The 15929-nt window shown below is 64.9% G+C and overlaps 1 protein-coding gene across 1 annotated transcript; it reads left to right on the top strand.

Annotated features, from left to right (window-relative positions):
* MUC2 (mucin 2, oligomeric mucus/gel-forming) lies at positions 771 to 14825 on the top strand. Its single transcript, XM_018042777.1, is given in 27 exon segments — positions 771 to 810; positions 1208 to 2178; positions 2227 to 3581; positions 3625 to 3665; positions 3668 to 5352; positions 5354 to 5357; positions 5360 to 6390; positions 6588 to 6654; positions 7030 to 7335; positions 7600 to 7808; positions 8101 to 8275; positions 8700 to 8947; positions 9389 to 9572; positions 9857 to 10082; positions 10758 to 10936; positions 11186 to 11255; positions 11375 to 11475; positions 11580 to 11611; positions 12116 to 12293; positions 12490 to 12594; positions 12812 to 12852; positions 13022 to 13144; positions 13243 to 13341; positions 13652 to 13780; positions 13985 to 14024; positions 14233 to 14359; positions 14453 to 14825. Coding segments are annotated over 27 exon segments (7989 nt in total). The 3' UTR covers positions 14676 to 14825.

Raw genomic sequence — 15929 nt, 5'->3', positions numbered from 1 at the left:
TGGGGTGGTGGCGTCTTCTGTGCGTTGTTGTTGTGGTCGGCGGGCAGTGGTCCCTGTCGGTTTGTGGTTGTGTGGGGGTGGTGGTCTCTTGTGATGGGTGTTGGTAGGTTGGAGTCTTGGTTGTGAGTGGTGTGTGTGGTGTCTGGGGTTGGGGTCCGCTTGTTGTGGCTTGTCTGGGGGTCGTCCGTGGTTCGGTTGGGAGGCGTGGTCCCTGCTGGACGAGTGGTGGTGTTGGGCGTTGGAGTCTCTGTTTCTAGCTGTCGGTAGATGGCGGGTTTGTGGTCCTGTGCGTTGGTGGGTGTGGTGGGGCGCGCGTGGTCTCTGTGGTGGTCGTGGAACGGTAGGTGCGTCTCTGTGATGGTGCGGTGTTGGGGTTGGGTCCCTGTGGTGTGGTCTGTCGGCTGGGCCTGTGGGGTCCCTGTGTTGTGGTTGCTGGCTGGGGCCTGTTGTCCCTGTGGCTGTGGGTGGGCCGTGGTGCGCTCCCTTGTGGTGGCTGGTTGTGGTGGGGCGCGGTGTTCTCTGTGGATGGGTGTTGCATTGGAGTCTTTGTTGTAGTGGTGAGTGTGGGGATTTGAGGGTTTGGGGCGTCCCTAGTGGTTTGTGGTGGAGTGGTTGGGCGGCGGTGTGTCTGTCGTGTGGTTGTGTGGTTCGGCGGTGTCCGTGTGGCGGTGGGTGTTGGGGTGCGAGTCTGCTGTCGTAGTGGGTGGTGGATGTTGGGTTGGCCGTCCCTGTGTTGTGGCTGTTGTGGTGGGGCGCGTGGCGTCCCTGAGATGGCGGTGGTGTTGGCGGTTGCGATCTCTGTCGTAGCTGGTGGGTAGGATGGCGGCGCTTTGACGCGTCCCTGTGGTTGTGTGGGTGTGGCTGGTGGTTTCGTCTCTTCCTGAGTGTGCTTTAGAGCGTTTGGGCCACTGGAGTCCCAGTTGAAATGCTGTGGAGCGTTACTGTAGCGGGGCGGGTCGTGCCGTACGGTGGTCGACAGGTGTGGAGACACAGTAAGCTGAACGAACAGCAGTTAGACTGGTCCGATCTCGTAGTTGAGCAGGCCACACGTCGGGGTGGCTCCGCCCGGCTTCTTGGTCACTGGTTTTTGCACACACGAGCCAACAGAGGGCTCACACACCACAGTCTCATTGCTCCAAGCTCTTGGAGGGAACTCGCACCCCACAAACCACAGAGACCACCGCCCCCACCACAACCACAACCACAGGGACCCCAACCCCAACACCCACAACCACGGAGACCACCGCCCCCTCCACAACCACAACCACAGGGACCCCAACCTCAACACCCACCACCACAGGGACCCAAAGCCCTCCATTTACCACGACTACAACAGAGACTCCAACCCCAACACCCACCACCACAGAGACCACCACCCCCACCACAACCACAACCACAGGGACCCCAACCCCAACACCCACAACCACAGAGATCCCAAGCCCAACATCTAGCACCACTATAACAGAGACTCCAACCCCAACGCCCACCACCAGTCACCCTCCAACCCCATCGACCACCACAACCACCACCGTCTTTCCAAGCACCCCCAGCACATTGCCACCCACAGTGACAACCCCCAGTACAACAGCCACGCCTACCCGGGAAACCACTACCACCCCAGCCACAACCACGTCTACCACAGAAGGGACCACCACAGTGTCACCAACCTCTCCGTGTCTGCCAGACTGCAGGTGGACTGGCTGGCTGGATTCTGGCAAACCAGATTACACCAAAACAGGCGGGGACATTGAATCCCTTGAGAACATCTGCGAGAGGGGCTGGGTAGCCAACATCTCCTGCAGAGCTGCCATGTTCCCCAACACTCCCCTCCAAGAGCTTGGACAAACTGTGGTGTGTGACACCTCTGTTGGGCTTGTGTGCAAAAACCAGGATCAGAAGCCGGGGGGAGCCACCCACATTCCTGCCTGTATCAACTACGAAATCGACGTCTACTGCTGTTTTGTTCCACGTAACTGTGTCTCCACACCTTCGACCACCACTATGAAGACCCCAGCTACAACACTCTCCACAGCTTCAACTGGGACTCCAATGCCAACCTCTAGCACCACCTCAAGAGAGACAACAACCATCACACCCACAACCACAGGGACCTCAAGCCCGCCATCTACCACCACTACGACAGAGACTCCAACCCCAACACCCATCACAGAGACCACCGCCCCCACCACCACCACACAGACCACTGCCCCCACCACCACCACAGAGACCACCACTCCCACTACAACCACAACCACAGGGACCCCAACCCCAACACCCACCACCACTACAACAGAGACTCCAACCCCTACACCCACCGCCACAGGGACCACTGCCCCCACCACAACCACAACCACAGGGACCCCAACCCCAACACCCACCATCACAGAGACCACCGCCCCCACGACCACCGCAGAGACCACCGCCCCCACCACACCCACAACCACAGGGACCACAAGACCGCCATCTACCACCACTACAACAGAGACTCCAACCCCAACACCCACCGTCACAGGGACCACCGCCCCCACCACCACCACAACCACAGGGACCCCAACCCCAACACCCACCACCACTACAACAGAGACCCCAACCCAAACACCCACCACCACAGGGACCACCGCCCCCACCACAACCACAACCACAGGGATCCTAACCTCAACACCCACAACCTCAGAGACCACTGCCCCCACGACCACCACAGAGACCACCGCCCCCACCACAACCACAGGGACCCCAACCTCAACACCCATAACCACAGGGACCCCGAGCCCTCCATTTACCACGACTACAACAGAGACTCCAACCCCAACACCCACCACCACTCCAACAGAGACTCCAACTCCTACACCCACAACCACAGAGACCACCGCCCTCACCACCACCGCAGAGACCACTGCCCTCACCACAACCACAACCACAGGGACTCCAACCCCAACACCCACCACCACAGGGACCACCGCCCCCACCACAACCACAACCACAGGGACCACCGCCCCCACCAAAACCACAACCACAGGGACCCCAAGCTCAACACCTACAACCACAGGGACCCCAAGCCCTCCATTTACCACGGCTACAACAGAGACTCCAACCCCAACACCCACAACCACAGAGACCCCAAGCCCAACATCTAGCACCACTATAACAGAGACTCCAACCCCAACGCCCACCACCAGTCACCCTCCAACCCCATCGACCACCACAACCACCACCGTCTTTCCAAGCACCCCCAGCACATTGCCACCCACAGTGACAACCCCCAGTACAACAGCCACGCCTACCCGGGAAACCACTACCCCCCCAGCCACAACCACGTCTACCACAGAAGGGACCACCACAGTGTCACCAACCTCTCCGTGTCTGCCGGACTGCAGGTGGACCGGCTGGCTGGATTCTGGCAAACCGAACGATACCGAAGCAGGTGAAGACGTTGAATCCCTTGAGAACATCTGCCAGAGGGGCTGGGTCGCCAACATCTCCTGCAGAGCCGCCGTGTTCCCCGACACTCCCCTCCAAGAGCTTGGACAGACTGTGGTGTGTGACACCTCTGTTGGGCTCGTGTGCAAAAACCAGGACCAGAAGCCGGGCGGAGCCACCCCGACGTCTGCCTGCCTCAACTACGAGATCGACGTCTACTGCTGTTTCGTTCCACGTTACTGTGTCTCCACACCTTCGACCACCGCTACGGAGACCCCAGCTACAGAACCCTCCACAGCTTCAACTGGGACTCCAGTGCCAACCTCTAGCACCACCTCAGGAGAGACAACAACCACCACACCCACAACCACAGGGACCTCAAGCCCGCCATCTACCACCACTACGACAGAGACTGCAACCCCAACACCCACCGCCACAGGGACCACCGCCCCCACCACAACCACAACCACAGGGACCCCAACCCCAACACCCACCACCACTACGACAGAGACTCCAACCCCAACACCCACCGCCACAGGGACCACCGCCCCCACCACAACCACAACCACAGGGACCCCAACCCCAACACCCACCACCACTACGACAGAGACTCCAACCCCAACACCCATCACAGAGACCACCGCCCCCACCACCACCACAGAGACCACCGCCCCCACTACAACCACAACCACAGGGACCCCAACCCCAACACCCACCACCACTACAACAGAGACTCCAACCCCAACACCCATCACAGAGACCACTGCACCCATCACCACCACAGAGACCACTGCCCCCACCACAACCACAACCACAGGGACCCCAACCCCAACACCCACCACCACTACAACAGAGACTCCAACCCCAACACCCATCACAGAGACCACCGCCCCCACCACAACCACAGAGACCACCGCCCCCACCACAACCACCACCACAGAGACCACTGCCCCCACCACAACCACAACCACAGGGACCCCCACCCCAACACCCACCACCACTATAACAGAGACTCCAACCCCAACACCCATCACAGAGACCACCACCCCCACCACAACCACAACCACAGGGACCCCAACCCCAACACCCACAACCACAGGGACCACTGCCCCCACCACAACCAGAATCACAGAGACCACCACCCTCACCACAACCACAACCACAGGGACCCCAACCCCAACAACCACCACCACTCCAACAGAGACTCCAACCCCTACACCCACAGCCACAGAGACCACCGCCCCCCCCACCACCACAGAGACCACCGCCCCCACCAAAACCACAACCACAGGGACCCCAAGCTCAACACCTACAACCACAGGGACCCCAAGCCCTCCATTTACCACGACTACAACAGAGACTCCAACCCCAACACCCACAACCACAGAGACCCCAAGCCCAACATCTAGCACCACTATAACAGAGACTCCAACCCCAACGCCCACCACCAGTCACCCTCCAACCCCATCGACCACCACAACCACCACCGTCTTTCCAAGCACCCCCAGCACATTGCCACCCACAGTGACAACCCCCAGTACAACAGCCACGCCTACCCGGGAAACCACTACCACCCCAGCCACAACCACGTCTACCACAGAAGGGACCACCACAGTGTCACCAACCTCTCCGTGTCTGCCGGACTGCAGGTGGACCGGCTGGCTGGATTCTGGCAAACCGAACGATACCGAAGCAGGTGAAGACGTTGAATCCCTTGAGAACATCTGCCAGAGGGGCTGGGTCGCCAACATCTCCTGCAGAGCCGCCGTGTTCCCCGACACTCCCCTCCAAGAGCTTGGACAGACTGTGGTGTGTGACACCTCTGTTGGGCTCGTGTGCAAAAACCAGGACCAGAAGCCGGGCGGAGCCACCCCGACGTCTGCCTGCCTCAACTACGAGATCGACGTCTACTGCTGTTTCGTTCCACGTTACTGTGTCTCCACACCTTCGACCACCGCTACGGAGACCCCAGCTACAGAACCCTCCACAGCTTCAACTGGGACTCCAGTGCCAACCTCTAGCACCACCTCAGGAGAGACAACAACCACCACACCCACAACCACAGGGACCTCAAGCCCGCCATCTACCACCACTACGACAGAGACTGCAACCCCAACACCCACCGCCACAGGGACCACCGCCCCCACCACAACCACAACCACAGGGACCCCAACCCCAACACCCACCACCACTACGACAGAGACTCCAACCCCAACACCCACCACAGAGACCACCACCCCCACTACAACCACAAGCACAGGGACCCCAACCCCAACACCCACCACCACTACAACAGAGACTCCAACCCCTACACCCACCGCCACAGGGACCACTGCCCCAACCACAACCACAGAGACCACCGCCCCCACCACAACCACAACCACAGGGACCCGAACCCCAACACCCACCATCACAGAGACCACCGCCCCCACAACCACCACAGAGACCACCGCCGCCACCACAACCACAACCACACGGACCCCAACCCCAACACCCACCATCACAGAGACCACTGCCCCCATCACCACCACAGAGACCACCACCCCCACCACAACCACAGAGACCACCGCCCCCACCACAACCACAACCACAGGGACCCCAAGCCCAACACCCACCATCACAGAGACCACTGCCCCCATCACCACCACAGAGACCACCACCCCCACCACAACCACAGAGACCACCGCCCCCACCACAACCACAACCACAGAGACCACCGCCCCCACCACAACCACAGAGACCACCGCCCCCACCACAACCACAACCACAGGGACCCCAACCCCAACACCCACCACCACAGAGACCACCGCCCCCACTACTACCATGACAGGGACCCCAAGTGCAACACCCACCGGCACACCTCCCGCCAGTAGCACAGCCGTGGAGCCCTCCAGCACACCCCTGACCCCGACGCTGACAGTGCCGACGGTCACTCCAGTGGGAGGCACCACCCTTCCAGGCACGTGGGCACCGGTGTGGTTCTGTACTCATGCTTGTTCCTCCCATCAGGGGTGCGGCTCAGCTGCTGGGACTTCCGACAGGCGCCTGCACTCTTCCCTGGGAATGCAGTTCCCAGGGAGGCTTTAGAAGGGCTCCCTGGCCGTCCCGCCAAGACCTGCGGCCAGGTGCTCACGGAGGTCCTGACCCTCAGCCTGTGCTTGCCCCCACAGGATGTCTTTCTTTGGGCACGGCTGCCTGTGGCCCACATCCTCTCCCTACAGCTGTACGATGGGCTCTGTGGGCAAAGCCACCCTGCGGGAGCCACCGAAGGGCCTGGGGCCTCGTGGGGAGTCTAGGCTGCTGGTCAGGCGCCCTGGGAGACCCTCCTCTGTCCCCCACTCCCACTGGCACTTCCCCACTGGGGCTTCAGGGGCCAGTGGCCAGCCCCTCCGGATGGAGCAGCGTCCCGTGGTGGCCTCCTCATTACACACCCCGAGGCCCGTGGGCCTGACACCCCGTCCAGCCCCGAGGCCCAGAGCTGGGACATGCATGGGAGGCCTCCATACCACGTGCCGTGCCTCCAGGGGGCTGCCTGCGTGTTTGCTGCCAGGCCACCTGTGTGCTGAGAGGAGTGGACCCCCTCAGCCCTCACTGCACCCTCCATTCTTACAGGCTCGCCGATCCTGGGTCCCACCTCCTCGAAGACCACCCCCACCCCTGGATCCACGACGAGGCTGCCTTTACTCAGCACAAGCCGTACCTCCAGCCCCACTGCCACGCCTGTGTCAGCCACCTCCACAGGCGCCCCCACACCAACAGGACGCCCGTCGACCCCGCCGGAGACCCCCAGCACCTGGACCTCCAGTGTGTCCACCTCCACTGTGACCCCAGCAACCTCCCCCCTCGTTACCACCAGCGGGGTCACCCCCTCCAGCTTGCTTCCATGCTGCTTCTTGAATGAGACCTACTACGCCCCGGGTATGCAAGCTCTTCCTTCTGATTCAGCAGCACAGGCTGGTGGCGCTTGGGTTCCCGGTGCTTGGGGGTCACTCGGAGGTCTACACTGGGAGCTTGCTTGGGAAGCTGGGTGCTGGGCCTGGGTGGATGTCTCCATGGCCAGCCCCACGAGCTGCAGCCACAAATCAGGGGGCAGTGGGAGGTGTGGGCTTCTCTCTCCTGGCCTCTGGGGGCGCCAGCCTGAGTGCTCGGGGGCGGCACCAGCACTGGTCTCTCCCCTTGCAGGCGAGGTGGTGTACAGCGGCACGCATGGAGACACGTGCTACTACGTGAACTGCTCGCTGGAATGCACGCTTGAGTTCTTCAACTGGTCGTGCCCATCCACACCCACCCCAACACCCAGCCCATCCACACCCACCAGCCAAGAATCCGGGACATCTACCACGCCAGTGCCCGGGGTCCCCGGGTGCCCGGACTTGGATCCTCCCAGGCAGGTCTGTGTTTCCGGCAGCTTTTGTTGCCTTTGACGTCTAAAGCCCCATGTGCCTTCCTGTAGGTCATGACCTTGCCCCTGTGCCCCACACCAGCCCCAGTCGGACCAAGGCTTCAGGCAGCCCGAAGCCTTCTCCCCCTGGCTGGCTGCCCTCCTGGACAGGGTCGTCCTTGGCTCTCAGCCTCCTGGGCAGGGCTGTTAGCTGCTCACCCGGGGCCTCGCCAGTGCAGCCCAGCCCTCCTGTGTGAGCCAGGCTGGTCCCGCTGACCCCGTGTCCACCCCGCCCCCGACAGGAGAATGAGAGCTGGTGGATGTGTAACTGCACGAAGGCCACGTGCAAGTACAACAACACCGTGGAGCTTGTGAAGGTGCCGTGCGAGCCCCCGCCCATGCCCACCTGCACCAACGGCCTCGCGCCCGTGCGCGTCCAGGACCCCGACAAGTGCTGCTGGCACTGGGAGTGCGACTGTGAGCCCGGCGCCGTGGGGACCCCGCCTGCTCCCGGGGGGCGCTGCAGACCCCAGGGTGTCGTGCTGGCTTCGGTGGCTGGGTGCCCGCGGAGAGTCAGGCCCCGGTCTGGAGTGGTTTCTCCCACCTCCTGCCGGCTCCTCCTCTCGGCCACGGTCCAGGAAAGGGCGGGGCTGGCCTGGTGGAGGGCGGCCACTGCCAAGAGCAGGGCACAGAGGAGGCGTCGGGACCGACGCTCAGGGCTGCTGTGGGCCGAGGGGCGCGTGCCCTCTTGGGGCCCAGATGCCCCGAGTGCCCCAGGAACCAGACTGCAGGGCCTTCCGCAGTTTCTGCCTGCCCTACCCACCCGAGCCTTGAGCATGTCCTGTCCCCGTCCTGTCCCCAGCTGGGGGTGCGACCCAGGCTCACCCTACATCCTCTGCAGGCTACTGCACTGGCTGGGGGGACCCGCACTACGTCACCTTCGACGGGCTCTACTACAGCTACCAGGGCAACTGCACGTACGTGCTGGTGGAGGAGGTCAGCCCCAGGGTGGACAACTTCGGCATCTACGTCGACAACTACCACTGCGACGTCAATGACGAGGTGTCCTGCCCCCGCACGCTCATCGTGCGCCACGAGACCCAGGAGGTGCTGATCAAGATGGTGCAGATGGCGCCCATAGTGGTGCAGGTACGCGGGGGTGGGGGTCCACGGTGGGCGCACGGGTGCGGGCCTCCTCACGCGGCGGGAGGCTGGGCTGCCCCCGACCCAGAGCCAGGCTTGGAGAGGTGCTCCATGGACACACCTCACGGGCCCTCTGGAGGCCTTCAGGGGCCCCTTGACCTCCGCTGCTCACGCCCCTACCACTCACCCTGGACACAGGTCTCTGCGGCAGGCGCCCCCTCCCTGAGGACAGGGGCTCTCTACACACCATGTAGGGAGTCCTACCCCCTTTCAGGGTCCCCAGGCCTCCTGGGGGGACCCTGAGGACGGTGCCCCTGCCACCTGGCCCCTGGGATTAGTCAGGACAAAGATCTGGCCCAGTGTGATGGGAAGGAAGCGGGGAGGGGGAGGGGTGGCCCCCACGGCTCGCCCCGCCCCCTGACCCCCGCCCTGGGGTTCCCGCTGCAGGTGCAGGTCAACAGGCAGGCCGTGGCACTGCCCTACACCAAGTTCGGGCTGCGGGTGTATGAGTCGGGCATCAACTACATGGTTGACATCCCCGAGCTGGGCGCCCTCGTGTCCTACAACGGCCTCTCCTTCTCCATCCGGCTGCCCTACCGCCTGTTCGGCAACAACACAAAGGGCCAATGTGGTGAGCCCCTGACCGCCGCGCCCCACCTGGGGAGGATGGCCTGGCAGAGGCTGGCTGCGGGAGCTGCTCCCCAGGGGCGGCTCCGCACACTGCTTAGGCCCCCACGGGCCCCCGACCGCGTCTGGGTCTGGCCCCTGTGGGAGGCCTGTCAGAGCCGTGTCTGTGCCCTTAGGCCCAGCCAGGTGCCCTCCAGGGACCTGGGCTGGAGCGGGGGGGTCCCGGGGGCTTGCCCTGCTGGACGGCTGGGCCTGGTGTGTGCTCACGTGGCCTTCCCACCCACACAGGCACGTGCACCAACAGCACCTTGGACGACTGTGTGCTGCCCAGCGGGGAGAGCATTGACAACTGCGAGGTCGCAGCTGACTCCTGGGTGGTGGACGACCCCTCCAAGCCACGCTGCCCCCACACCAGCTTCACCACCAGGCGCCCAGCCACCTCACCCTCGGCGGGCACCAGCAGCTTCCCCCCGAAGAGCTGTGCGTCTCCACTCTGTGAGCTCATCAAGGACAGGTGATCGCCCTGGAAGCCGCACCCCCACCTGGTTTGCCACGGAAAGGCCGCTGGCGCTGGGCCTGGGGCTGGGAAGGCAGATGGCAGTCACAGCGGGGCCAGGACTTGGGCCCCTGCAGGGTATCCAGGGCCCTCTGTGACTCCCCCACATCCCGTCTCTCCTGCCTCCTGAGATGGTGCAGCGTCTGCTGAGCTTGAAGGCTGGGGTAGACCAGTTGGCCTGGGATAGAGTTAGCGTCCACAACTGGTGCTGGAGAGGGGAATTTGGGCTTAGAGAGGGGGCCAAAGCCGGTATCTGTGGGAGCGAGCCCCTCACCCCCAGAGGTGTGTGCGTGAAGGCCAGGATGGCCACTGCTGGCCTTGCTGGGGGACCTTGGCACCTGGTGACCACTTAGACGGGGACCTTCCCTCTCTGGGGGCCGAGCACAGTGCTCTTCCTCTGGCCTCAGTGCTGGCTGCCGTGGCCTCAGGCCAGCCGGTGCCCCCGAGGCCAGCCTGAGCCCCCGAGGCCGCCCCTGATGCTCTGCTCCCACCCTCAGCCCACAGGCATCTGTCTGGTGGTACAGGCTGAGCTGGGCCCCCGAGGGGGTGCAGCCCAGATGGAGGTGCCAGGGCAGGGGGACGTGAGAGGCTGGGGGCACCAGCCGGCCGGTGACCTGCACCCCTCCTCCACAGCTTGTTTGCCCACTGCCACGCCCTGGCGCCCCCCCAGCACTACTATGAAGCCTGCCTGTTCGACAGCTGCTATGTGCCTGGCTCGAACCTGGAGTGCGCCAGCCTGCAGACCTACGCGGCCCTGTGTGCCCAGGAGGGCATCTGCGTGGACTGGCGGAACCACACAGGCGGGGCCTGCCGTGAGTGCCCTCCTGCTCACCCCAGGCTCAGCGGGAATCCTGGCGGGGGTGGGGGGCCAGGCCGCCTGAAGACGGGCTGTGCTAACCCCTGCGGGGCTGGACCCTCGCCTCCTGGCTCGGGACAGCATGAGGGGCAGAGGCCACGCTCGGCCTGCGTGGGCTGGGGTCCCATGTGGGAGGGGCTGGGCGGCGGTCAGTGGGGGTGGGGTGGGAGCCCAGGCCCCGCCCTCTGACGCTGCCCCTCCCCAGCGGTGACATGCCCCGCCCATCGTGAGTACCGGGCCTGCGGCCCCGTGGAGGAGCCCACCTGTAAGTCCAGGTCAGTCACGGTGGAGGCGCTGGGACGGCTGGCTGGCCCTCCGCCCTGCTCTGGGCAGCCCTGTCTGGGCCTGGTGGTCCCACCCGTCCCCACACCCGTCTCCTGATGCCCTCCCCCAGCCCCTCCGAGCCGAACAGCACGCGCCTGGTGGAAGGCTGCTTCTGCCCCGAGGGCACCACCAGCTACGCGCCGGGCTTCGACGTCTGCGTGGACCTGTGCGGTAGGCTGCCCGCCGCGCGGCCTCTGCCCTCCCCTTCCCGGGGCTGAGCCCAGAGCCTGCGGCCGGGGCTCGAGCTCACAGGGCCTGTCTCCTCTCTCTCCTAGGCTGCGTGGGGCCGGACAACGTGCCCAGAGAGGTAGGCCACCCCCTGGGCGCCGGGGCCAGGCCCTCCCACAAGCCCTGCATTTTGGGGGGGCGGGCTGGGGTGGAATGAAAACCTGGAACCCTCAGAGGCAGAGTAATGAGTCCCTGGAGTCCTGGAAGGTTGAGCAAGCGCGGGGCCCATCCACCCGCCCCTCTGCGCGTCCGCCTGCCCGCCCCGCCCATCCGCCCACTAGCCGCTGGCTATTCCGGCTACACCTGCGGCCTGTCTGCCCTGTGGCCTGCGTGTCTCCTGCGCACGGCTGGTTCTTTAGCTCTGCTCTGCGTGAGCCCCGCAGACACACCTGGTGCCTCCGGCACGCGCCAGGCCTGCGGGCCCACGGGAGCAGGTCCCAGCCCTGGTGTGAGTGTCCTCCCCAGAGCCTGCCCCGGGCACTTGGAGGTGGGGAGGGCTCGGGGTTTCCCGCCAGCTGCTCGGTGGGCCACGCGGCACGGTGTTGTGTCGCGCTGACCGGGGCCGGCTCCCCCTCCCCCGCAGTACGGGGAGCACTTCGAGTTCGACTGCAAGGACTGCATCTGCCTGGAGGGCGGGAGCGGCATCATCTGCAAGCCCAAGACGTGCCGGCCGGAGCCCCGGCTGGAGTGCGAGGAGGACGGCACCTACCCGTTCACGGAGGTGGACCCCGCCAACACCTGCTGCAACCTCACCTCCTGCAGTAAGGCCCCGCCGGCAGGGCGCGTGGCAGCCGGGCTCTTGCGTGGTCCCAGAGGCCGGGGCCTCAGGCGTGTCTGCGGGGTGTGGGTGCTGGGCAGGCGGGGGTTGAGGGAGCCCAGGGCCCACCCTGCCCGGGGCAGCGTCCAGGGTCAGCGGGCAAGGGGCCGCGCTCACCAGCGTGTCCCCGCTGCCTGCAGAGTGCAACGCCAGCCTGTGCAGGGAGAAGCCCCCTCTGTGCTCACTGGGCTTCCAGGTGAAGAGCGAGATGGTGCCCGGGAGGTGCTGCCCGCTGTACTCGTGTGGTAAGTGGGCCGGGCCGGGCAGGAGCGAGGCCTAGGGTGGGCAGGGCTCCGGCTGGGTGTGGGGGGCAGAGAATGGCTGAAGGGGCTCCTGCCTGGGGGCTCAGGGTCTGCCTGGTGGAAGCATCCAGCCCCATGCCCCCACGCTGTCCACTGGATGTGCGTCCACCCTGGTGTCCGGCAGGACAGTCTGACCCTTGCTCTGGTTCTTTCTCCCAAGTGCCCAAGGGTGTGTGTGTGCTGGAGCATGCCGAGTACCAGGTGAGGCCTGCCAGCTGTGGGGAGCGGGGCGGGGGCGCAGAGGGGGCTTTGAGGGCAGGGTCCTGGGCAGGCTCAGCTGGTGGGGGCCCCGCTCCCGCGATGGGGCGGCGTCTTGGAGGAGGGGAGGCGCCGTGTGGGCCCGCCTCACCCACCCTCCCTGTGCCCGAAGCCTGGGTCTCCAGTCTATTCATCCAAGTGCCAGAACTGCGTCTGCACCGACCGCAGGGACAACGCCACGCAGCTCAACGTCATCACCTGCACCTATGTGCCCTGCAACACCACCTGCAGCCTGGTAAGCAGCCCCGGCCCCTGCGAGCCGGGCCCGCCCACCCTGACGCCACATGGCCCTTCCTCTTCCCACGCCAAGCCCCCACCCCTGGTGTCCCGCAGGGCTTTGAGCTGGTGGACGCCCCCGGGGAGTGCTGCAAGAAATGCGAGCAGACTCACTGCATCATCAGCCGGCCCGGCCAGCATAACCTGGTCCTGAAGGTGCGCCCTCCGCCTGAGCCCGGGGCCAAGCTGCGTCCCCCGCCCCCGCCCGCCGGGCCGAGCACGTCCTGCCTCCCGTCAGGACACCTGTCATGGGGTTTTGGGCCCTCTGGGTGGCTTCTCCAAGTCAGGCCACCGCTGTGGGACATGGACCGTCTGGGGACTGTGGGCCGTGGGTCCCTGGGCCCCTCCTGGTGTCGCTGGCTCTGCAGCTCTGGGCCTGTGGGCCACACTTGGCAAGGTGGTCAGGGAGCTGCCTGGGGGGCTCCCACCAGGCCTCACACAGAACTCCCCCCACCCTGTCCCGCAGCCCGGAGACATGAAGAGTGACCCCCTGAACAACTGTACCTTCTTCAGCTGCATGAAGATACACAACCAGCTCATCTCATCCATCTCCAACATCACCTGCCCTGAGTTTGACCCCAGCACCTGTGTCCAGGTGAGCAGGCCCGTCACTCCTGGAGTGGGGCCCGGATGTCCGGGGTTGGGGGTGCCGGGCTCCGTCGCAGGACGTGGCAACAGCTGCAGGCTCCACTCTGGGCCCGTCTGCAGGAACTGCCCCTCCCACCCTCCTGGCAGGGGCGGCACTGTCACCACTGGGGGGGGGGTGTCTGGGGTCCCAACCGCCTCTCCTTCCCCCTAGGGCTCCATCACGCTCATGCCCAACGGCTGCTGCAGGAAGTGTGAGTGCAGGCCTCGGCGGGTGCTGACTTTGAGGACATCACCTGGGGTGCCCAGGAAGCCTGAATCCCTTCCAGGAGCCCATGTCAACCCAGCTTGCTTGAGGGCCCTGGAGTGGGTGGCACTTGGGAAGGCGGGAGGAGGCCGCGAAGGAGGCAGGAGGGCCGCGGAAGGCGGAGACCCCCTCCCAGCCTCTGCCTCTCTGCCCAGGCATCCCTCGCAATGAGACCAGCGTCCCCTGCGCTGCCGTCCCTGTCACGAGGGAGATTTCGCACAACGGCTGCACCGCGTCGGTCTCCATGAATGACTGCTCTGGGTCCTGCGGGACCTTCGCCATGTGAGGCCCGGGCGCCGGGGCCTGGTGGGGGCAGGGTGGGGGAGGCTGTGCCCACCCCCGCGGGCGGCGGACCCTGACCCCGCCTTCCCCCAGGTACTCGGCCGAGGCCCAGGCCCTGGACCACAGGTGCTCCTGCTGCAGAGAGCAGCGCACCAGCCAGCGGGAGGTGACGCTGCGGTGCCCGGACGGGGGCACGCTCCGCTACACCTACACGCACGTCGACAGCTGCCTGTGCCAGGACACCGTGTGCGAGCTGCCTGCCCAGCGCAGGGCCCGGCGCTCCTCAGCCCTCGGGGTGGCCCCCGGGCGGGGGTGAGGGGAGGGCCCGGCTCCCACCGTCCCGCGTCCCCTTCCGCTGACCCCCTCAGCTGCCTCACCTCCTGAGCTGACTTTCTCTCTGCAGATATTTATTTTCTGAGCCTTTGTTCAATTCTTTGCTTTCCAAAATAAACTTGGGCAGAGACGCCGTGCTGGTGTGCTTCAGTAGTGGCTGGGGACCTGGGTGGGCTGCTGGGCACAGCCCAGGTCTGGCCACTTCCAGGGGGGGTGCTTGGGGCCTGGCCGCCAGGCTCTGCACACGGGACCTGGGGGAGGCTGTTCACGGATGTCTGTCCCGCCCTTGGCGTGCACAAAGCCCTCGCCGCGCCTTCAAGATGCTGGAGGCTGCCCCTGCGGGAGGCCCTCCAAGCCTGAATTTGTGAAAAAGGAGCCACTGAGCTGCATTTGCCCCTGTTTGTGTGTGTGTGAGTGTGTGTTTGCCTATGTGACCTGTGTGTGAGTACGCACACATTTGCATACATGCGTGTGAGACGCACTTCCTCCTGGGGGAAACAGAGACAGGCCTGGTCCTGAACCACACCCCACTGTGTGGCCTAACGGGTCCTCCCGGGCCGCCGTGAAGCGTTTGGCAGGGCTGTCAGACCCTTCAGACCGACCTGACGGAGCTCCAGGGGGCTCTGGGGACCTGGCCTGGAGACAGCCCTGTGTGTGCCCACGTGTTCAGCTGCCCACGCATGTCTGCGTGTGTCCAGTGCCTACCTGTGTTCACATGTGTCCACCGCCCACACGTGCCCACGTGTCCACTTGCCCATGTATGTTGCGTGTCCGTCTGCCCACGTGTGTCACACGTCCGCTCACCTGTATGTGCCCACCCTCCCGCATGTGCTGGGGAGCTGCGCTCTGAGCTGGCCAAGCCGCCAGAGTGGGAGTTCTAGGGAGGGACCATCCGACTCTTTGTGGCCGAGGGCAAGGCTGGTGGCCAGAGACCCTGAGGTTGGGAGGCAGCTGGGTGCCTGGGTGCCTGGGCTGAAGGCCCTTGAGCACAGTGCCACCTGTGGGCATTGTTGGAGGCCTAAGAGGAGGGTGCCGACCCCCTGCTATGGCCCCTAGCACCCTTTACCCCAGACACCTGTCTGCCACATTAACGCCTGAATGGTGGATGGGCGCTGGGAGAAGCTGCTCCGGGGCCAGCGGGCTCGCCCAGGGCAGACCCAGGCCCCCCTCCCATCCACTGCCCTCTCCTCGGCCACCAGGCTCCCTCCCAGCCCACCACCCACGGACACCAGGTCAG

Source organism: Capra hircus, chromosome 29 (genome assembly GCF_001704415.2).
Source record: "Capra hircus breed San Clemente chromosome 29, ASM170441v1, whole genome shotgun sequence".
Classification (NCBI taxonomy): Eukaryota; Metazoa; Chordata; class Mammalia; order Artiodactyla; family Bovidae; genus Capra; species Capra hircus.
This window is presented reverse-complemented; position numbering and strand designations above follow the sequence as displayed.